Here is a 23,225-nt window from a genome sequence, read left to right on the forward strand (position 1 = left end):
TTTCAGCATATAATGTATGTACAATCTATGCTCAATGTATGATTTATCTAACAAGAGGTGCAAAAACAAAACAAAAAGTCATGTGAGAATATATTTTTTTGTACAATATGTGGAATAAATTATCTAACGTAAATTAAAATACCTTATCGCAGATAATAGATAATAAATTATCTAACCGTCATGTGAGAATATGTTTTTTTGTACTATATGTGGAATAAATTATCTTTATTTTTGGTGTGCAGATTTTTTTCAACCCTCTATCGGGTCTCCATGTTCTCCCCAAGATCTCCGGTTTCTTCCTGCAGTCCTTAAACATGCAGGAGGTTTATTGGAGGCCCTAAATTGCCCGTAAGTGCAGAACAAGCTGCATGTAAATGTGACTAAATGAATGAATACATAAATAAATGAATATGAAAAGTCGCCGCAAAAATGTAAATAAGACACAGGAAATCAAACACCAAAGATTAGGGAAAAAAATAAAAATTAATCAATCAATCAATCAATCAATAACATGAGTGGATGAATTTTTAAATATCCAGTGCTGTGGGGCGACGGACAATAAAGTTCTCTGAATTTGAATCTATAATTGATCAATGGTTGTTTGTTGCACATTTGAATGAATGAATGAATATTTTATTGATCCCCAAGGGGAAATTCATTTGTTACAGCAGCAGGTGAGGATTTTTTTTCAAACAATCGACTTTTTTGATCCAGCACCCGTCCCTAACCCGGCAGCAGATGTGTGTGTTTTTTCCTTTTTCTAAAACATGAAAACCCAGCACAGAATTAAAAAAAAAAATCCCTGTTTGTATCAAACCGGAGACCTCCTTGCCGTGAGTAACCGCTTTAGGTCTTTCTTACCAAAAACGCTGAAAAGTGCAAAAAAAAAAAAAAAAAAAAAAACATTCCCGGCTTGTTCTGATCGAGTCAAACGTGCACCGTTCTGCTCCGACGTGCGCTCCCTCGCGAGCCAGCGAGCCGCGGGTGCACCTGCCTGACTGCTTTTTAAAGCAAATATTTAATCAGCTGATCACATGGCAGAAGCTCAGGGTATCTCTGCATCCAGACACCATCAGAACTATTTGTCCACCATAAAGCCGGTCACCAGAGCGCCGGTGAGAAAGGAGAGGAGAACCATTTGGAAACTAGTGTTATAAACAGCCGACGTTCAGAAATACCCATCTGAACGGGTTTACCGGGAAGGTTTTCTGAAGGAGGAGAGGAAGAATGAGCTGGAGTGAGAGGCGGCGGTCCGGGCAAAGGTTGCCGGGTTCAGAGAACGGCCTGAGTGGTTCTGGGTGATGAGGCAACGGCAAGTCAAATAACCGCTTGTTACAAGCATCCAGAGGACGACCGCGGTGTGCGGGTTTTTCCTGTAGGCTAAGACCTGGAGACACAGAGGGCGCGGCAAATAACAGTAGAGCATAAGAAATACATGGCTGGATCTTCATTTGTTTGTTTATTCATTATATTTACCGCTTGTCTAGCGGTGGCGGAGTGGATCCCGGCGAGAGGTGGGGTTCTTATTCAAGCATTCACCCTCTCATTCAAACGTCATACAAGCAAACAATCGTTTATTCATCATAAAGACCTGTGGTTCTTAAGCTGGGTTCCATCGCGCTCCACTCGGCCATCGCTGGCTGCAGGTGATCCCGATACGTAGCTTGGCCTGTCTGTGCCGCCGGGATTTCTATCTTAATATTTTCATGAATATGTCCGAATATGTCCTATATGGATTCACATGTATAATGGAACACGATGGGAGTCAGCACCCAACCGCACGATTTGCAAGTTGACCAATTCTAGTCTAGCACCGGCAAAAGTAAGGGAACCTTTCCTTATTCCTTTCTATTCCATGTTTTTGTGTTAGCTGGTTTTCTTCAAGTTCATTTTGTGCACCAATAAAACATGTCTTGAATTTAAAAAAAAAAAAAAAAAAAAAAAAAAATCATATTTAATTTTTCCAATAAATACGGTTTTGGTCAATGCGTATATGAAACTGGTAAGTTTCAGAACCTCCAACAAGGTTAAGAACCACTGACATACAACCATTCACTCGGTTGTTCGCAGGTCGTGTAGATTCATGCAAACGTTCACCGTCTCATTCACCCGGCCGGGAAATTTGAGCACTCCATTGAATCTGTCATGTTGTTTGACATGCCACAAACGGGAGGAAACTAGAGAACCCTGAGGGAACCCACTGAGACATGAGGAGAACATGCAGGCTCCAAACAAAGAGAACCCCTGTCGGGATCCAACCCAGGATTCTGACCAATTACTCGACCGCAAATGCACAATTAATTCAAAATTCCGGTGATCGTGACGTATATTCCAGCACAAGGTTTAATCCACCATTATCAGAATGTATGCTAGATCAAGTATAAACAATCCAACATGCCCAGTTTACCTCTTCTTATTTTCAATTCCTAATTCTTTTGTGGCTACTTTAAAAAAATAAAATACTTTTCAGGCACTTTCTTGCATATTTTCCTGGTAATTTCTTATTTATAACCCCCAGCTCCGGTCACCCTTTTCTCACCTCTGGCTAACATCCTGATCATTTATTTCTTGTTGATTTATTCTTAGGTGATTCCACATTTTTTTCTTTTTTTCTTTTAATACCTTTCAAAAATTTTGAATATTTCAAAACAAAAAGAAATACATTTCTACTCATGCAGGAATTTGATTTCCACTGACAGATGAGAATGCATCCTGGGCTCAATCATTTGCTGTTACAAACATCTATAATCATCTACGCATAAGGATATATTTATTATTTTCACCGTCTGCGTGGCAGATTTTTGTCGTTGACATCCGTCAAAATTAGCCGTTCCTCGCATAAAAGCATACATTTTCACTCGTGACTCACCACCAGCAGCTGTTTTGCAACACTACCTTGCATTTCACGGGGAAGGATATGTTTAGACTGAGTCACGGCTTTGTGCCCTTAATATGTTTAAGTTACAGGTGTAGTCCACCGCGTAGGAGTAAACACCCATTTTCATATTCATTATCCGCCGCTGACCTCAACACGTAACCTCCAAAAAGTCTCGGTGAACAGGCCCCTGCACTGTGAAGTCCACGGGCCGACAACCCAACGTTTTTTCCGTCCAACCGAGAGGGCAGGGCGGGGAAGAGAGAGATCGTAGGTGGAGCACATAGGGAAACGTGTTTCAGGGCACGCGGCGTGGATTTAGGTGGTCGGAAAATGAATGTGGAGTTTTATCGTGTCGATGAGAGGAGAAGAAGGAATTAGGAATGTGTTCGCCTTCATTTGACGTCTATGTAAAGCTAGGGATTGGTGTTGGACGCTTTCCAATGATGCCGTTGTCCAGGTGTCCAGGTTCTCTGGTTTCCTCTCACGGTTCAAAAACAGGCAGTAGGTTCATTAGAGACCATTAGCTGTCCAGCTATGTGAATGAGGGTGAATAGTTGTGTGCAGTGATTTGCATCGTGCATTGTGTTCTGCATTCTGATTGGCTAAAAAGTCACGCCGCTTCTTCTCTGCCTGTGCGTCAATAACGTCGCAGTTTAATATGTACACGTACGTAAAACAGCTTGCCAAATTTATATCACGTACGTGCAAATTCTCTTGCAATTTCAAGTTTCTCTAAAACCCATAATGTTGATGAAACGCTCTGGACCGACAAAAGCACCTGCAGCAGCGGAAGTTGCTATCTATCACAGATAAAGTTAAACTTCTGGACATGCTAAGGGAAGGTAAAAGCTATGCGCCTGTAGGTCGGCATTACGGAATTAATGAATCTTCCGTTCGTTCCATGAAGAAGGAAGAAAAAAACATAAGGACGACAGCAGCAATAAGTTTTAATAAGGATGCAAAAAGGGTTGCAACTGTCCGCAATAAGACCATGGTAAGGTTGGAGTCTGCATTAGCTCTGTGGATTAATGACTGCAGGAAAAAAATACAAAAAAAAAATACAAACGTTATCTGCACAAAAGCGAAACAAATGATTGAGCCTGTAAAATGGTTTGTTCTTTCTTTTCAATGTACAATAGAGTATTTAATTGTATAATAATTGTAAAAAAAAAAATAAAAGTTTCTACCTCACGGATGTTGCCTATCACAGGTTCTTTTTGGAACGTAACCCCCGCGGAAAACAAGGGTATACTGTACCTCTATATGACATGACAATGAGATGGTGAATAGTTGCATGTCAATATAATGTGTGAATGAGCAAATGCATGTCTTTATGATTTGCAGATGACTGAGTGAAGGGGGTACATGCACAAGAGGGTGAATGATCTGACTAATTTATCTCTATATGACGTGTGGGTGAGCGAGTGAATGGCTGTATGTTTCTATATGACATGTGAATGAGAGAGAGAGAACCGTTGTGTCTCTATGCAACATGTGAATGACAGCATGAATGGTTGTGTGTCTATATGAGGTGTGTATGAGCAAATACATGGCAGTATGTCTCCATATGATCTGTAAATGGTTGTCTGTCTCTATATGATGCATCTTCATGTAACATGTGAGTGAGAGGATGGATGGTTTTATGTCTTTATGAGGTGTGGATGAGCAAATGAATGGCTGCATGTGAATGACAGAGTGAATGGCTGTATGTCTTTATATGACTTGGGAATGACAGAGTGAATGGTTGCATGTCTATGTAACATATGAATGAGAGGGTGATATTATATGTCAATGAGATAGTGAATGGCTGTATGTGTAAATGATATGTGGATGAGTTAGTGAATAGTGTATGTCAATGGTTGTACGCGCTGTGATCGTCTCCGGAATAATCTGCTATTGTTTGATTATAGTTTATTTTTTCTAGATTATGCAAAGTCATTCATCAATGAAAGGGTCTGACATCAACACAATCTGTCGATCAGCCACGATAACCGCTTCCAGTGGGAAGAGGTGACGCTACATGTAAATGCGGCTGAGTGATGCCGTGCACGGGCGTCATTGTGCCATGTTTGGGCGTTGTGCCCGGTGCCAGGCAGTCTCACCGGTTCACACTTGCTTTTTTTCCCGCTCTAAATCTGCATCCCTTTACTGTACAAACACAAAAACATTTCCGATAAAGCTGTTATATCCAGTTATGTTGTCTGCAGACGATGGGATGAGGATGACACGCCAACATAAGGGCAGCAAATTTATACCAAATCGAAACCTGTCATTCCCGAGCTCCTTGGAAGCGCTGCATAAACGTGTTTTTTTCCAAATGTGATATCATCTGACAATAGATTAAAATAGCTGGGTTTTTTTTTTTGTTGTTTTTTTTTGTAATATTAACATAGAAATCGAGCAGTCCGATAAATGGAATCCAGAAAAGAGTTTCTTAAGTGGCAGCAAGGTGTCTCTCGCCTGGTTCGAGGCAGCGGTGGGACCGTGAGGTGTTTCCAGATATGCTGCGAGGACCTTTTTCAGTGGTAGCTTTTAAAAACACACAAAAAAAAAAAAAAAAAATCGCTACACTGAAATGGTATTTTAGTGTCTGCGATAGAAAAACAACAACGAAACGCTGCCAAAAAAAGATGATGAGAAAGACGTTGCAGATGTCTGTTTAAATTTGACAGCACAATTTGGATTTTGGATCAGTGACGTGAGGCGAGGTTCATGGCTGAATTTTTTTTTTTGTGATTACGAAAAAAAAAAAACTAAAAATGGTGTAGCTACGTGGAAAATAACTTTATAGTACAAATCACTGAATAAATACAACCATTTAATTCATTTTTTCATTTTGCATTTTTTTCTTTCCGTAATGACAGGTGAGGCCCAGCCTCCCCTGCCTCTACTGACTGCACGTCACTGTCACTTATATTATATTTTTTAACAAGATACTTGGTTTTTTATCACAGATATTTGGCTCGGTGGAGTCCCAGGAGTGTGACACCGATTGGGGGAGAAATTATTTGACCTATTTTTTGGCCGAGCCGGTGACTGGCTAAGACCGCCGGTTGAAATCCCAACAATAAAACACCATATCCGCCCAAAATTAAAAAAAAAAAAAAAGTCCTGCAGCTGCAGAAATCAACAATATTAGACAGGCAGCTCAACTTTCTGATGGAGGAGGCGTCTGCTGAAGCAGAAAAACCATCCTGGACTCGGTGGAAGTCTGAGACTGCGGGAGAAAGAAAGAAGCAAAGGCGATTCCGGAGAAGTGAGATGCTGATTCGGAGAAGCGCGTCCACATGAAGGTTATTTCGGTCAGCGGAATAAGGACAGGACTTCCAGCGTAAGGCCAGGAGCTGAACCCCGCACACCGCTCGACGGGGGACGCTCTCTTTCCGGTCTTAACGGATTAAACTGAACGGCAACAACACAGAGCCTTGTCATCGGCAGCCTCGGACAAGTTTGATAAAATCGTCAGAATAACGCGATCGGCCAAAAGACCGGAAAATCTCTGCGCTTGGACGCGGAGGGAAGGTCGTCGTGTCGACTGGAGCGAAAGCTTGACGGAAACGCACGCAGACACCGCCAGAGAGGCGGCTAACCGCTAAATATTCATCAAACGTTACAAAGGGCTAGAAGAGGCCGGCGATGGGAGACGCGGACGGGCCAAACACAGCAAGGTAATGAATAAAATAAGTCAATAAACACAACCGGCCTAATAAAACTACACATTTCGATATCCTAGGAAACAAATATCAAGGACTAATTTTTGTCGATAAGTTCCTAATACACGAGATATGAAGGATTATTTTGAAATATCATGTTAATACGCAGATCGTCGGTGGTCGGTATGAGTTTTGACTGCAGCAAATAATATTTAAGACAGTATAATAAGATTCAGTATAATAGACTTGGCAAAGGTCTGAAAGGGTCCGAACTCAATCATGTGAGCAGACGGAGCAGAAACGGAGGGGGTTACCCAATATATGCCGAGAAAAGCTGTAAATATAAGGCGTTGAAAAACACGCTGACGGCCCCCGACGATTGGTGCGGATATATTATTGCACCGATGTGTGTGAATAAAATGACAAATGCCGGATAAATTGGAAACATGTCCGCGAACTCGGAACAAGTCAAAACACTGCGCGGGGATTCCAATGCAGGGCTGTAAAAATAATCAATTATGAAATGACAGTAAAGTTTGCCAATGGTTGTGCATTTGAAATATATGTTACTCATGGCTTCAATTCATCAGAAATCCCCCGCAAAACAGTGATTTGTGGCAAACCCCTCCTTTCAGCAGAGATAAACACAGCTACGTTACTCCACATATCACTGGGTTTAAGCTTATCTGACAGAAAACAAAATCAAAGGCCGACAGACGATCCTCTGAAACTCGTCTTCCCAGTTGTGAGAGATTTGAATTCTCACCACAAGTCAAAATGACATGACGGTGCGTGAAGGTGACGCTAAATAATCGTCAGTATGGAAAGCAAACATTCATAACATGATTCCAATGTTTTACCACTCAGGATAGAATAATAGGTGTGTGTGGGTTTGCGTGTGTATGTGCATGCATGCGTTTTTGTGTGTTTATAATTCAAATAACCACCTATATTCAACTGAATTTATCATATATATATATATATATATATATATATACACATATATACATATATACATATATATGTCTGAATTTTCACTTACATGTAGATATACTATATATATATATATATATATATATATATATATAAACATACCACATGCTGATATTCATATATATGAATATTTTCATATATATATAAATTCACACACATATAGGATTATACATATTCTCACACCCACACACACACATATATATATATGTATAAACAGACCACATGCTGATATTCATGATATTCATATATTTGAATATATATACATATATATGTATTATATTTAAATTCACACACACACACACACATATATATATATATATATATATATATACATACACACAATATACCACGTGCTGATATTAATATGCATGCATATGCTCAAATATATTTATATATATAAAATATATATGTGTGTGTGTGTATATATATATGTATATATAGGCATCATGGTAGCACGGTGGTTATCGCATCTGCATCTTTTGTTAAAATCTGACGAAGGTTGCTCGGTGGATTCTCTACGTGAGTCTCCCCTCAAAGTTCAAAACCCTGCTGGAGGTTCACTCCAGACCCTAAATCGTGTGAATGAGGGGGTGAACCTGCGTCTCTGCATGATGTGTGAATGGTTGTAAGTCCATATGTGGCCCTGTGATTCATTTTATTGCCGCTTGAAAGCAAAAGAGTGGAACGCGGTCTCTCCTTGCCTTTTTCTCCTGTCATAATTGTGCACAAACCTCGATTTTCCAGAGCTTTCCGTTCAATGCGCGGTCTCCGGCAGCGTGCGGTCTGTTTATAAATACCCCGCTCTGTTTATTTCCCCACATTGCGGTGAAATTACATGTAAAATGGGCGATAATGCGTTAGTACATCTGCCACTTAGTCTTGTTCAAATTCTCTTTCCGTATTTAATGAACTCAATCAAGATCCTCGCCTCCGAAGGACCCGACCGAGAGCTGCCGTTTTGGCCCCGGCGAAGCCGACGCGGCTTCAAATGAACCCGACCCGACAACAGAGAATCCCAACAGCCTTCACAGCGCAATTTGGATAAAACCATATAATCTGCCTAAAATATCCCAAAAGGTTTTTGGTTGAGAGAATTAATTTGGGCTTTCGAACATCATTGAGCGGTCACAAGGCGAATCGCCGCTCAGCAATGGCGGCGGCGGCGGCGGCGGCGGCTGCACGAGCTTTTCCCCACCTTCGGTTTCGCACGACTCGCCGTCCCGCGGCTACGCATTAAATCGATGTTTAAAATTTCATCGCATTTCCAAGTATGTGCATATTCGAACCGTCAAACATGTTTAACCATGCGCGTTACGTTCCGGGCAAACTCCTGTCCGCGAATACAAAAAATGAATTTATTTTTTAAAAATTCACCCTGAGCCGTCCGCACCATTTCTCCCCGGAATTTGCGATACTGTAACTCGTCTGCAGGGCTGTTTTTTTTTTTTTTAATTCGACACCTTGCCGCTCATCTGCACCCCGTCCTGGTGAGCACGAGCGACCGCAGACGACCCGCTTCCTTCCTTCCGGCGAGGCCGACTTTTACGTCTCGTCTGATAACACGTGACGAGGCGGATGCGTAATGAGGGCGTGACTCCTCACCTCCGAGGTTCATCCCGGCCTGGAGACACTTTCGTACACGGCACGCCGGGCAATTTTTCCTTCGGATCTTGTCGATTATGCAGTCGTTCCTCCCGGCGCACAGGTAGTTGTGCTGACCTACAGGAAGCAGACACACAGAGTGAGTTTTGCATACACAAACAGCTGTGTTTAAAATCCAAACAAGCACTTGAACATAAAGGTATAAATCACACAATAAGGCGCCACTCGCGGAGGGGATGAATGGGAATTCCGGATTTACACGAGATTTTTTTTTTGAATACGGGGCAGCGAGGAGCATAATCTTTCGCCGGGTTTTATACAGTATTTGGCATCAGAGTGAGGGAATGCACTGAAACCAGGACACTGGCTGCAGAGAGACTATTCCTGACAGTGATGGTAACATGGCGAGAATCCCTCCTGCCTCCTGTCTCGCCCTTAGCTAAACCAAATGATCTCCCATTTCAGAGTGCTTCCTTCCGCCCCAGTAGCTCTTCACTGTACAGCTCCTCTCCTCCTCCACTCTTCTTCTCCACGCCTGTGTCTCCATCCCTTCTCCATTTTTTTTTTTTTCCTTTCCACAGATCCGCCAGCCTCAGAGCGCCATACGCCTACACACAAGCAGGCTTGTGCTCGTGCACACATACAGTCATTCACTCCCCTCACTCTCGTGTACTCGCGCGCGCACACACACACACATATATACACACATGCACGCACACATCCAATGCCGCTCCACTTGGCAATTTCAAAAACACTGAAAATCTGTCTGTGCTTCCCCGAAACCCCCCCCCCCTGCAAACACAAGAAAGTAACAACTGTGACAAAAAGGTGCGGCACGTTGACCCGGGTGACCCGTGCACGGTTTATCCAAATTAAAGTAAATATATTCAAATTAGAAATGGTACTCAAAATGTGTGTACATCTCTCATTGAATACTTGGATGCGTGCCTAAATCTATGGGTGTGGAAGCTTCTGTGTTCATATTTGTTTATTCTGGATTTACTGCATGGATTTTGGGAGTGTGACAGTCTGGAAGCTGCCTTGAAAGGCATTTTACAAAACAAAAAACAAAACAAAAAAAAAAAAAACCTATACACCGTACATTGCTTTTCTTGCATTTATATTTATCTGCAGGACCGAGCAGAAGTTGTTTTCTGAGCTAGCAGGAGTAGTGCGCAGTGTGTCTGTCTGGCTGCTGCCAAAAGCCAAGGAACCGAGCTGCGGGAGGAGAGGCAGCAGCTGTAGCCCCACCACTATTTCTGGCTAAATCACATGACCGTTACATAAGCACATTTTTCTTGCTCTAAAAAACAGTAAACTGCGACACAGGAAACACATTGCAGCCATCCCCTTCCCTACCCCCTGACACACACACACACACACACACACACACACACACACACACACACACATGATGCACACACTCTAGCTCAGAGAGGTCAGACTCTAAAACTCTAGAGAATTCCAGTCAACTGTTTTCCGCTCATTCCAGTGCATCTTGTTAATAATTGTTAGAGTGAAATACATGTAAGGAGACAGCTGGATTTGTGGTCAGATAGAGTGTGTGTGTATTTCAAAGGGAAAGAAGTCGCTTTGTCATGCGCACACACACACACACACACACACACACACACATACACATACAAACACACACATGCTCACAGGTCTGTATGTGTGCACACAAATACCTTTTAATATCTGCATTTAGGATGTACATTTTTTTCAAAGTCTGAATTTCTAATATTTGTTTTTTAAAAATAAACAACTGATAAGACATGAAATGAAAAAAAAAAACAATTGAAAAACCGGCCTGTCAGTCAAATTCAAACCGGGTGATGCGTTAAAAAGTGCAGATATTTCGGCGCAGGTGTTAAAACACGAGCATCGGCGATGCGTTCGAGGAACTCGTATGCGGACGCTGCCTTTACGTGCAGCTGTTAGCTTGACGGAGCGACCCAGATCCGCTTGTCCAGCGGCAATAAGGGCGGCTAGCAGTCCCGAACCGACGGCTTATTTTTCTACCCCCATTCCATCCAAGACACGGCAAGGTTGATATCAGCGGCGGCGAGAGCGAGGAAAAGTTGTCTCCGGCTCGTAATGTGCATCGCATTTAAAATCCACGGCATAAACACTCGACTCTTGTCGTCAAGTCACCGTCGTCCGTCGGGCCGCCTTTTGGATTTTTATTATTTCTAAAGCTAAATGACCCCTCGGAGCGCTTTTTGTGTTTACTTGCAGCTACTGTTACATCAGCTGTCCCTGCAGACATACCACCAGTGCAGAAAAACAAGAGCGCCAGAGCGATTCCGAGCCTTTGGTAGAACAGAGCCTTTACTCTTAACATTTTTTCAAAAAGCCACTCGTCAGAGCCAGTTAGACCCTCAAGTGTGAAAACAGCCTCTGAGATACAGTGGCTGATCCGTACCGGCGCTACTACGGAGACTCCTGAATGACATTCGGCGCGTGCGGCGGATTCTTCGTCGCGAGTTGCTAACGCGCGCAACAGCGCGGCGTATAAACGGAGCGTGCTCTGAAACGCACGTCAGTCTGAGGGATTTATATCATTTAATTATCCACTCGGTAAACATTCGTTCAATTCTGTGATTGTCATTCATCGGTATTCCGGCGAGCTAAATTAAAAGACCGTAAAAATACCGGACGACCGAAAAACAGACCTCTCTGAGATGTAATTGTTGCTGCCGCCGAGCCAGCAGTATGTAAATCACCGCCTTGCAATGGCGCTGCTTCTCCTGTTCCTTGGACGGCGCACAAACAGCTGTGTTGGATGCAACGCTACGCTATTAAGTTTCTCCGTCTGGATCATTATAAAGAGGCTACTAAAGTTGAAAAAGAATGTAAATAGAAGCGGTTATTCTGCGAACTAATGCATCTATAATAATCCGGTAATAACAAAAAGCGGAGCTTCTCCCCCCCCCCCCCCCCCCGCCGCCGCGTCACCTTCCTGCATTTCTGCATTTTCCGCGATGCAATCAAGTGTCACAGCCGAGCTCGTCATAAACAGCCAGGACTCAAGAATTGAAAAACACTTGATGAATATGGGTTTGAGAGCAAAAATCCCAATCTTTATTTTTCCTTTTTTTATTTTTAATCACGTAACCACCGACCCTTAGAAACACACGTTTGCGTCTCTGACAACAACAAAAAAAAAAACACAGTCTTTACCAAATGAGGCATCGGACAAGGCCCCGATAAAGCCCATCAGATTAAGGCTGCCTATTTGGTTGAACACAAAAGGTGAAACACACTACCTGCCGCTGATCCCTTTTTTGCATTGATGTCAGAGAACAAAAGTATCACCGGGAAGGAGAAAGAGATGGCAGATTGTGTCTTCGGCGAGCCTTTGAGCCCGCAGGTCACCCCGGGCCGGGACGACTGAGGTCACGGAGGAAGTGGGTCACCCACGCTTACATCATCCGACACGTCCGATATGTGGGATGATGCGGTGTACTCCGAGGTTTGGCAGAGGAGGACGTATTCGCTGCGAAGGCTGCAAAGCGTGTCAATGCCACGGCTCGTCAGCGGACGAATAAAACCGCCGAAAGACTCGTGCGACGTCCCATAATTCACTAAACATCTGCCATTATAAATCACGCGAATACGATATTTACACAATGCATCACTTTTGGATGAGCGCACAGTTCTAAAGGGTAGATGTTTAATTTCACAACGATCGATTCGTCGATAAGGTATAATTAATCGACGACGGTGTGTTTTATCAAAAAGCGTCGATTTGAAATTCACACGTTGGAATTGCGTACGTATATCTAGGTTGCGCTCGGTCGGCCCTTCCTCGAGCTGCGCTGTGTAACCTAAATGCCTATTAGCAATGTGGGTCACACACACACACACACGCGCTTAAAGGTACACACCCTGGATATCCGTGCAATTGTACAATTCAGACATCTTGAGCGAAGCCCCCCACACGCCGGAGCCGGCGATAGCGCGTCGTATGTTGTTAGACATGTGTCCGAAAGGTAGGATCAAACAGCGCGAAATGGCTTCGCACCAGCTGCTGTTACATAAGCCCCTCGCAGTTGACCTGAAGCATTCGCTCTGGAGGGAGGCCCGGCCTCAGCTGAAAGCGATGTGATTGGACGCCCCGGCTTCCAGTCAAAGCAGAAACAGCACGAGCCCTGTCCTCGTATGACCTCTCCCACAGAAGCGGAATAGGTTTTGGGATCGACGCATGCGAGGGGAGGGGGGGCTGGAAGCCGCGAGCGGGACGGCGTCGCAGAACGGCGCGAGGCCATAACAAGGTGGACTAATGTCTTTGTAAACGTTTTAATGAGAATCCAGCGCGAGACTGGCAAAAACAAGCGAGTTAAAAGGAGCTCCTCGTATTATTACGCGGAGCAGACATGCCAAGCCACTGATGACATGTGAATAATACGCTGGCGTTCAACTCCTCAAATACGCTCCACATGGAGTCGTTTATTGAGCGCAGCTGTCTCGCATCAAAAAAAAAAAAAAAAAAATGACTAGAGTGCATGTGGCGGAGGGGCGCATTTGAACGCAACATTTCATTAGCGGTGATAATAACACACATATTTACTCTTGTTTTGTGTCACGGGGCATTCTTTTTTTTTTTTCCGTAAGCTTAAAAAAAAAAAAAAAAAAAGATTCATTCACTTTAACAGAACTTGTAGCTGCATGTCTAACGGGGGCCGGCGGGAGCCGCGCAACACAAAAACAAAGATTATGTCGGGACGAGGAATGTGTGAGGGTGACGAGAGTGGCCTCAGCATATCTTGACATGTAAACATGGCGGCTACCGATGCGTTAAGGCGAATAAAACGGTTAAAAAAAAAAAAAAAGATATTTAATCCCGTAATGTGTGTTTGATGTGGCTTTTGCTGATCATTTCCACATTCAAATTGTTAAAATGCCACCGACCGGATTATTTGAATATGCAAACAAAACCTTTCATTTCACCAGTTTAGCTGCAAGATATTTCCTCCTTCCCTTTAAAAACACACTCTCTCTCGCCTGTGTAATTAAGGCGTCAGGTTTTCCGACGTCACGCTCGTCCGCCGTGTGTTTGGACAGAGGTTGTCTTCAAGTATTTGCCATGTCGTAAATCAAGAATGGTAATCGTGAAAAAAAAAAAAAAAAAAAAAGGGGAGGGGGGGGTCGGAGGCCGGAGCTCGGCTCTCTTGTACGAAACTGCGGGGACGCGGTTCTGACGGTCAAACGCAAAGAAAAACACATTTTCAGACGGGAGGAGACGAAGGAGGAGGAGGTTTCTCCGCCTCCCTCTGGACCACAGTTGTAAAGCGTCGGCTCTGGAGAAAAAGACTCGTAAAAGAATATTTGACCGCTTGAGGACGATTCAGATGTGGACAACAGGAGGGCCATGTGGCGGGGAGATATTCCAGGACTATGTGGACATTCGAGTCCCAAGGTAACCTAGATCGTACCTGACCGTGACTTAAAAAAAAAAAAAAAAGGGGTCAAACCGGAGCAGAGCCTGGGCGACGCGGGGCTTCGTGGCATCCGCCGATAACTCCGGAATGCCAACGAGCTCTACAGCAAAGGCCTGCGAGCAGGCTCGTCGCCTAATGAGCTCCGGCCCGATGAAAAGTAGTGTGTCGCGTCCCCCCCCCCCCCCTCGAGGCGGGAGTTGCCAGAAGAAATTAGGCACGGGCCGGATTATCCCCCCCCCCCCCCTCCTCCCCTTGTACAGATGCCCGTTTCTCCGGAGTCTCCCTTTTATAATTCAGACACAGAGTCTTAAGATTTTAGGTTTGAGCGTAGGGAGGAGGAGCAGGAGGCGGAAATACCGGGGTGGTGGGAGGAGAGAAACGTCTCCCCGCGTCCTCGCTCACACCTCTCCGGAGCCCGCTGCTGACACATGGCTTTCCATCCCACCCTCCCCTCCCCTCCCCCCCACGTTTTTATTTTTTTTTAACTCCGGCTCCTCCTCTCTTTATCTCTCTGTCTGCGTCTGACTTTTTCTGTCCTTCCTCCTCCTCCTCTTCCCTCCCTCCCTCCCTCCCTCACTGTATCTGTTTCACCGTCTTCTATCTCCCTTCACTTTGCAAAATCCTCCTCTCACTGTTTCCAACCTTTGCCTCCCTCCATCTTACCGCGCTCTTTACACCTTAGCAGCAGATGTGCGGTGGAGGAGAGGGAAGGAGGGATGGCGGCGGCGGCGGCGGAGGTCAAGCGAGGTAACGACTCGCTTCGTACATCGGAAGGGCGAACTCATTGAACGCGACCTTGGCGGCGTCGCCTCGCTCTATGGATCGCCCTTTGTGCGGCGGCGGAAGGAAAGAAAGGAGGGGAACCTCGGAAAATAGACCAAATTAAAAAAAAAAAAAAAAAAACACCTGATTTTTTTTTTTTTATCTGATAAAGCAGAGTTTGAAAAAAAAAAAAAAAAAAAAAAGGGATTATCACACAGCCCTGGGAGAGTTCTTCACCTAACTAGAAAGTCAATTCTTTACCGTCCGCCGCCGGCTCTCTGCTCGCCACGCTTGAACAATGTCACGTCTGATTCAATAACCCCCAACATAATCTGGTTTCAGGTCTGGGTAATGACGGTGTGTAAATATCATAAAATTAAAGCGTTGGGAAAAGGGGTGCAATTCCACCAATGGTAAGGAAAACACCCAGAGGGTCTGATGGTCGGCCGGCTGGCTGGCTAGCTGGCTTGTTTGCCTTTTTTTTTTTTTTTCCTCTTTTCCCTACCCCGGGTCTGTAAGAGTGTGTTTTGCATTCAAACACTCGCCTAAATGAGTTAGGCCAACACCCCGGGCAACATGCACAAAAATGAAAAGCACATTATGGCTGTGGCTGCTCTTCTCCAAACTAAATATAACATAAAGGGCGGCCGGGAAGGAGAATTACGCACTGGATTTTGTTTTTGTTTGTGTTTTGTTTTTTTGCTTCCTGCTGTGTCACTCAACTTAGTCACACGCTATAAATACGATGCCATCTTTCTAAACAGTTCCGGAGGGGGGGGGGGGGTTCGGATAATGAGATATTTTCATGATTTTACAAAAAATTGTAAATGGCTGTAACCTGAAAATCATCAGCGCCTTTTGTGTGAATCAGTTTATGCTAAATCATGTAAATAAAGTCCCTTTATTCTGAGGGCCGATGTGTGTGCGCGTCCTGATGTCCTCTGTTCACGTTCAGCGCGCGGAAAACGCCATGAGTGCTTGAAAGGGACGCGGGAAATAAAAACAAATTCACGCGATAAGACTTTGACGACACACAGGTTGTGTTTAGGATACAGAGACGACAACTGAATTCCCACTAACGCTCCCTGAGTGGTTTTCTGTGAGATCCAGTTGGTCAGCAGAGGAAGAGGCCAATGTGGTCCCGTTAAAAAAAAAAAAAAACAACAACGAATAAATAAATAAGAAAAAAACACTGCAGCTTCGGAGTATGCCTCTAGTTTTTGCTCTGTGCTTCCAGATTTAAATCTGAGAAGTTTCTAGAAAGGAGATGAATCTTTAGCTGGTACGATTTTCAGTTTAATAGCAAATTAACACAGAGAAGTAAGCACATGATCGATGGATAGATGGATAGATGGATAGATAGATAGATAGATAGATAGATAGATAGATAGATAGATAGATAGATAGATAGATAGATAGATAGATAGATAGATAGATAGATAGATAGATAGATAGATAGATAGATAGATAGTAGCCAATGCAGGTACCTTGTCACGGTACAAAGGAATATATATCATAATAAACAGAGTCGTGTCAACATAGGTAGTCTGTATGTGTGTGTATATATATACAGTATGTATTTAGGGTGTACTGTACACACACACACACAGTCACACAATAACACACAGTGAGATGTGTTATAACTAACTGACAGGGGAAAACACACATGTACAGAAGTGTTGTGGGTCTGAACTCATTGTGTGTTTATTCGCCGTCCTGGTCATTGATGGGTCGGTCTGATAACAGAAATTGTCCTTAATTTTTCCAATATGGACAATTCAGAAAACAAACACATCAATACGGACGGGCTTGTTTTCCCCTCTATTACGTTGGTTAAGAGCTAAGAGGGCAGCAGAAACCCTTATGTCATGTTTGACTGAAAAATTGAAAAATAAATTAAATGTCCAGAGCTAAGAATCCTTTAAGTTTGTGGAATCCCTGCATGTTTTTCTTAATTATAGTGCATTCTAATGATCAGAATTTGTCTTTTGTTTTTATTTTGATTAAAAATGACATCCACTTGCCAGTTCAAATTCATTTTTTTTTTTTTTTTGGAGTCGGTTTCATCGCGTCCTTACCTTCCACCGCTCTTTTGAAGAAGACCTTGCAGCTTCCGCACGTCACGACACCGTAGTGACACCCCGACGCCTCGTCCCCGCAAACCAAACACACTTTGGCCATGGAGGACGGCTGCCGGAGCGGAGAGCTGCAGGAAAACACACATATCAAACGCATTAAACGCAATCATTTTTCACACTGGCCGTAAATCACTATTGGAATTTACAAAAGTTGCCAGCAAAGTCACCGCTGAGTGTTCTCCTCCATCCGCCATCACAGCCTGATAAACACTTTGCTTTTATGACTCACGTTAACAGTAGCGGCGCTGTGTTTGCTGGCCATCAAGATGTCTGCCACCCCAGACGGAGGGGCTGCGCACTCCACTAATTTATAGCTTCGCCGGCCTCATAGGGGTGACGGCCGCAAGATGACGGACAGGAATATTTTAGCTGAACAACAGCGGGACGGTTGGAAGCATTAAAAACAAAACAATGGTTGGATGAAACCATTTTTTGATAAAAGGACATTAGTGGGGTCTTCAGGAGTAGTCGCTCATATTAGATTGAAGATTAAATCTGAATTCTAAGAAACTGATTGGTATTGCTATTGCTTTATCATATTATATTATATTATGCAATATTATATTATATAATATTGTAGTATATTATATTATACTATATTATATCATATCATATTATAATATATTATGTAATGTTAAATTATGTTTTATTATGTACACAAATAGGTATAGATATGCAAATATATATATATACACTGTGTATTTGTATATATACATATATGTAGTGTATGCATATATATATTGTACATATAAATATGCAGAGTCACACATACAAACACAAGTATTAATTATATCATATGAAGGTATGGGAATATATTTAATAGATTCATAAAAATTAGCCAACTTGCATCATAAATAAAAAATGACAATATAAATAAGAAATCATGCTTTGCATGTGATGTTTAGACTTTGCATAAATGAACAACACCAGGCTATATATATTTATGTAAATAAAAAATGAGCAAATTAAAAAAACATGCATTGTGATTGCAAAACAATCAAACCAAATTGTGTTAAGCATGTGAAATTGCAGTATATGTGTGTGTGTGTGTGTGTGTGTGTGTGTGTGTGTGTGTGTTTCACCCTCAGGCCCCACACTGTGTAACTCCATGAAAATATTTGCAGGGTTTAACATTTTAAACCCACATCACAAAGAAAAATGAACAATGTTGCATTTTGTTAGTAGCGATGGTATGTCTTCCACATGATGGTGTGAAAACAAACCATTTCAATCCAGAGCACGTCTGGGACTACATTTTTTTTTTTCCCAGCCAACTCTGCTCAAACGGAGATGTAAGACTAAAAAGGGGGGGAGAGTAAAGGGAAGAATTCTTTCAAAACACAAATATGTAAGTGGAATCAAACTTGGAATGCAACCTGACAGGATTTCATCAGCCTGCAGAATGGACAGGCCTCTCTGGATGCAAACCGCTAAATAAATACCACGAGCAAAAGTGGAGCAAGTTCCATTGATAGTGCACTTTTTATTCACGCCACTGCTGCTAAGTGGGAAGACCAAAAAAAAAAGAAAAAAAATTCGTCCTTACACACAGCAGAATATAATTTTTATTTTTCATTTAAAAATATATATTAAATTTATATTAAATATATAAAATGTAAATGGGCTTAATGATGTGTTAAATATTTGCTCCATAAATTTGTTAAAATTCATAATATTATGCTGATAAACGTAGCACGCACACACACACACACACACACACATACAAAGAACACAACATGTAGACGGGTACAAAGACAGAACACTTTGTATCAAAACATTAAAAAGGCCTCAGCTTCTCCTTCTTTTCTGCGCTAATTACCGCTCTCCCGTCTAAATCAATAATATGCAAGGTGATTGTCTGGTTAACATTCTCCTTACATCCTTCATCAAACCAGCTGCCAAGCTCGCTCTTGCTTTTCTCTCTCATGCACACACACATTTCCTCCCAGGGACGAGCTGGAAAGGCAACAGCAACAGCACACTCAGATACAATCAGGTCCACTGATCTAATTCCCTCTTGTCCATCTACACACACATTCAATTTGTTAGGACGGTTAGAGGAGTCTCTGGTGAGGTGTTTGTCTGACTAGATCTTTCTGGCACCGGGCCCCATGGTTTCAGCTAATGCGAGTGTGAGTGTCAGTGTGAGTACATGCGCAAATCCCATCCATGTCAGGATGTGTTTTCCAGCATGTTAATCTCACCCCCCCCCCCACCCACCACCACCACCACCACCATCACCACCACCGCTCCCCCCCCCCCCCACCCATACATTGGCCTTTTCACACCAGGCGGTTTTACCGACGATCAATCGGTCCGCGCCACAACAAACCGAAAGGCCAAAAACAACACATGCATCCAGTCAGTGGTCTACCCTTTAATAGCCCGTCCTACGTGCCAACTCGCCTGCCGGTCCACCAACAAGGTGACTTTCCCTCCCTGGGAGAAGTATATAGGTCATTCGCTCTCTCTGCTTATGAAACCAGAGCTGACAGGCCGGGCTGCAGTGACAGTGCACCAACAGCTGCCAAAAGCCCAAAACTAAACACGGGCTACCAGACATTCCCAAATCAGGCAGTTTCAGCGGAGATGTCGGGGGCTTACGGTCGAATCGGTGTACAGTACGAGCGAAAAATACAAATAGAGCGGCCTGTTAGTGGGCTTGATAGAGGGTGATAACATGCAAAGCTGCATCCCGGCCCGAGTCGAATCAGAGACGCTGTGGTTAAGTGGTGTGCGCCCCAGACCACTAGGCCACAAAGACACGCCAACACGAGTTTCCTTTTCGTTTGACTTGTCATTTTCGTGGCTTAAAATACTCTGAGGTCGCAATTTCTGTCCGTTTAAATGAAGGCTGAATCGTAAAGTAGCACTGGAAGAAACATCTTGTTAGGGCGGGCGGTTAATTCCTGCATGCAGAAGCCACTGTCACCCTTCATTATGCTGGAAACACATAGCCAGGGAACAAAAGAACCACATTTGCAGAGATAATGTTGAGTAACTGTGGTACCAAGGTTCATTTTTAAGGGCGTTTTTGCAGGAAGTCAAAAGAAAATTCAGGCTTATCCTCTGATATTTCCCCTCCTCACTTTTATTAAGGCTCAAAATGCTCCAATTGATATTACAATGCGGTTTGGTGAGAAAGTACAAACGCAAGCAAATTTGAAATATTCAAAATTCTCAAGATGTCGCCTGGCCCTTCTACCTGACTAAGAATTCCATCATACATGAATATGCATATTTCTTGATGCAAAACAAAGGATATCTGGTACCTAAAGTCCATCCTTTTAGCAGAAGCTGCTGCAGGATTCTAACATCACATTATTCCTGCTGAATGTCAGAACTAATTTTAAGACATTTTTTCAAGCCTGGCTTTTCGGTGAAGACGGTCAATATTTACTCCCGTCGGCTTTCTTGCAAACGCAAAAAAAAAAAAAAAGACGTAAAATGAAGACACAAAGCTAGCAAACAAAAAAATATATATATTTGACGAGACAATTCAAACTATAGCTACGAGAAAAAAAAAAAAAAAGCAGGACATTTGGACTGACACCGTGAAATTCCAACTCTTGAATTTGGAAAAGCATAGGTGTGCTTTGCATGTGTTGGCCTCCAAAAGTTGTGCGAGTAAGCGTCGGCTACTTCGGCCAGCTCGGACGCCGACTCCCTTTCTTGACCCCGTCTTCTCTATTTCTGGGTCCCATCTCCGACTCGATGGGACTGACTTCACAGATCAAAGGTCTCATTCTTCGCTCCAGTTGTTGCTTTTTTGCTTTTTTTTTTTTTTCCTTCTTCCTCGAGAAACCCCGGGGCAGCTGTTTCATTGTTTTCCATGTTCTTTCATCTTTAAAGATAACACACAAAGCTAACAACTGATTTAGTTGCTGTTTATTTCCCATGAGGGTACAGATGAGCGCGAGTACACAATGCCTGCTTCATCCCAGCAAAATGTATGACCAGGGACGTTTCACATGATGAATCTATTGGCCTCTTTTTCTTCTGCTTGTTAAAGCCTCTTCCTGCTTATGGAAGTTATTAATGAACCGACGGAGGTAAAAGTGACTCCAGCGAAGCCAGACGGGGAACGCTGGATTCGGTAAAAACGTGCGAGGGGCGAACCGCCGGGCAGATGTTTGGGTTCAAATTTGGCTCGGTGCTTTTCCACGAGTAATCGGGATGTCACGCTGAGAGGCGTTCAGCGAATGGCTCGCAGATATAGCCACCCCTCCCTTGGCTGCGGGGAAAACACCAAGTCAGCATTAGCACAGTCCGGAAAGCATGACTTTCACGTCTAAGATACATCGGAATTTCAAAACATGGAGATGTGCCAATTCTGGGCTTGTTCCAATTCTCGTGTTTACTAAAAGTACTAAGGAGGAGGATCTATGAAATGACTTTAAGGGTTTGAATGGTGGGAAATACCATTTGTAAATGAAGTAGAAGTATTAGACAGTCGTCGGCAAAAAAGTCAACGGTTTTATCGACTTCCAGCGTGGAGCCTGAATGTTGCAACCTTTGCTTTTTTCGGAGGCGCGGATGACCATATTTGTACAAGACGGCGAGGGGGCAGATGACCTTCCATGACAGCAAACTATCATTATTTACAAAGTGGACATCATGCTTGGCTAAGGAAGACGGGCACCTCGCAATTGAGGCAAAAACGGGGTCTTAAATCCAAGAGAATGACGACTGTCATCGTGACAAAAAAGACGCAACCGCTGCTGGCTGCTAGAAATAATCCTGATTTGAACGGAGAGGATATCTGTGAATAAACGTTGATTTTAGGAAGCGGGCATGGACGTGAATCAGCTATTAAAATCTGACAAAATTAGCCAAGAGATACATGTACATATACTTCAAATATATGCATACACATCAGATGGATGGTGGTTGGAGGCAACTCGAGGGATAGAAATGGTGGACGAGTTTGTAGAAAGTAGAGATAATATATTTATGGGTGAATAATGAAGCATGGGGAAGGCTGTACGATGGAGGACACGGGGCTCACGTGGTAAGAGTGAACCCTATGACCCACGTAAGTACATTAGCCTGACCGCGTCTGTAAACAGGCAGCTGAACCACAGAGAGAGTTTTGTTGTGTCGAAAAACAATGTCCTCATCATGCGTGTAATTCTGTCATCCACACATGTACACACACAACACTTGTGTACTATACTGTACTTACACAGTGGAGCACCACTATATAGATGAATGTGTGTGTGTGTGTGTGTGTGTACACACTGACTTGTTCATTCTAGAGCTTGTTATCACGGGCATAGTTCAGACAAGTACCACAGCCTCCCTGAACCTGCCCTTCATGAAAGAGAAGCATCCTTGACTCTTTTAAAAACACACACACAGCTTCCCCAACGCAGGACCACTCCACAGTCTGGCCTGCAATATTTATGTAATACACACCTTGGCATGTGCAAAGAAAAAAAAAAATCCTTAAGCTAGACCCTTTCAAAGAATATTTACGTAACGCACGACTTGGCGTGTTGGTAAGGTCAAGGTAGATTAGTCGGAGGAGCTAAAGGAGATGTTGGAAAAGGGAAAAGAAAGAGGACAAAATGGCTTACATAACCATGAGCAGACAGTATAAACATTAGGTTGACACCCACTCACCGCCTCTCAAAGGGAGAGAGGTCTTATGGGTAGCGTTCAAGAGCCACCAGGGATTTATTTTTCCGAGTGAAGGTGACCCTGGCACTGGGCAGAGTACCTGAGCGTACAGAAATATGAGATTTCCACTTGT

General features: G+C 43.3%; 1 protein-coding gene across 1 annotated transcript in view; it reads right to left on the minus strand.

The window, feature by feature from the left end:
- Positions 1–23,225, minus strand: part of nr3c2 (nuclear receptor subfamily 3, group C, member 2) — a 94,952-nt gene that overhangs the window by 27,023 nt on the left and 44,704 nt on the right. Inside the window, exons 3-4 of the mRNA XM_086157372.1 lie at positions 17,411–17,538; positions 9,127–9,243 (exon numbers count right to left, since the gene is read on the minus strand). Coding sequence (XP_086013498.1) covers positions 9,127–9,243; positions 17,411–17,538 — 245 coding nt within the window. The remainder of the gene's footprint in view (positions 1–9,126; positions 9,244–17,410; positions 17,539–23,225) is intronic.

Source organism: Fistularia commersonii, chromosome 12, assembly GCF_037954325.1.
Source record: "Fistularia commersonii isolate RoL2024-O1a breed Wild chromosome 12, RoL_Fcom_v1.0, whole genome shotgun sequence".
NCBI lineage: Eukaryota > Metazoa > Chordata > Actinopteri > Syngnathiformes > Fistulariidae > Fistularia > Fistularia commersonii.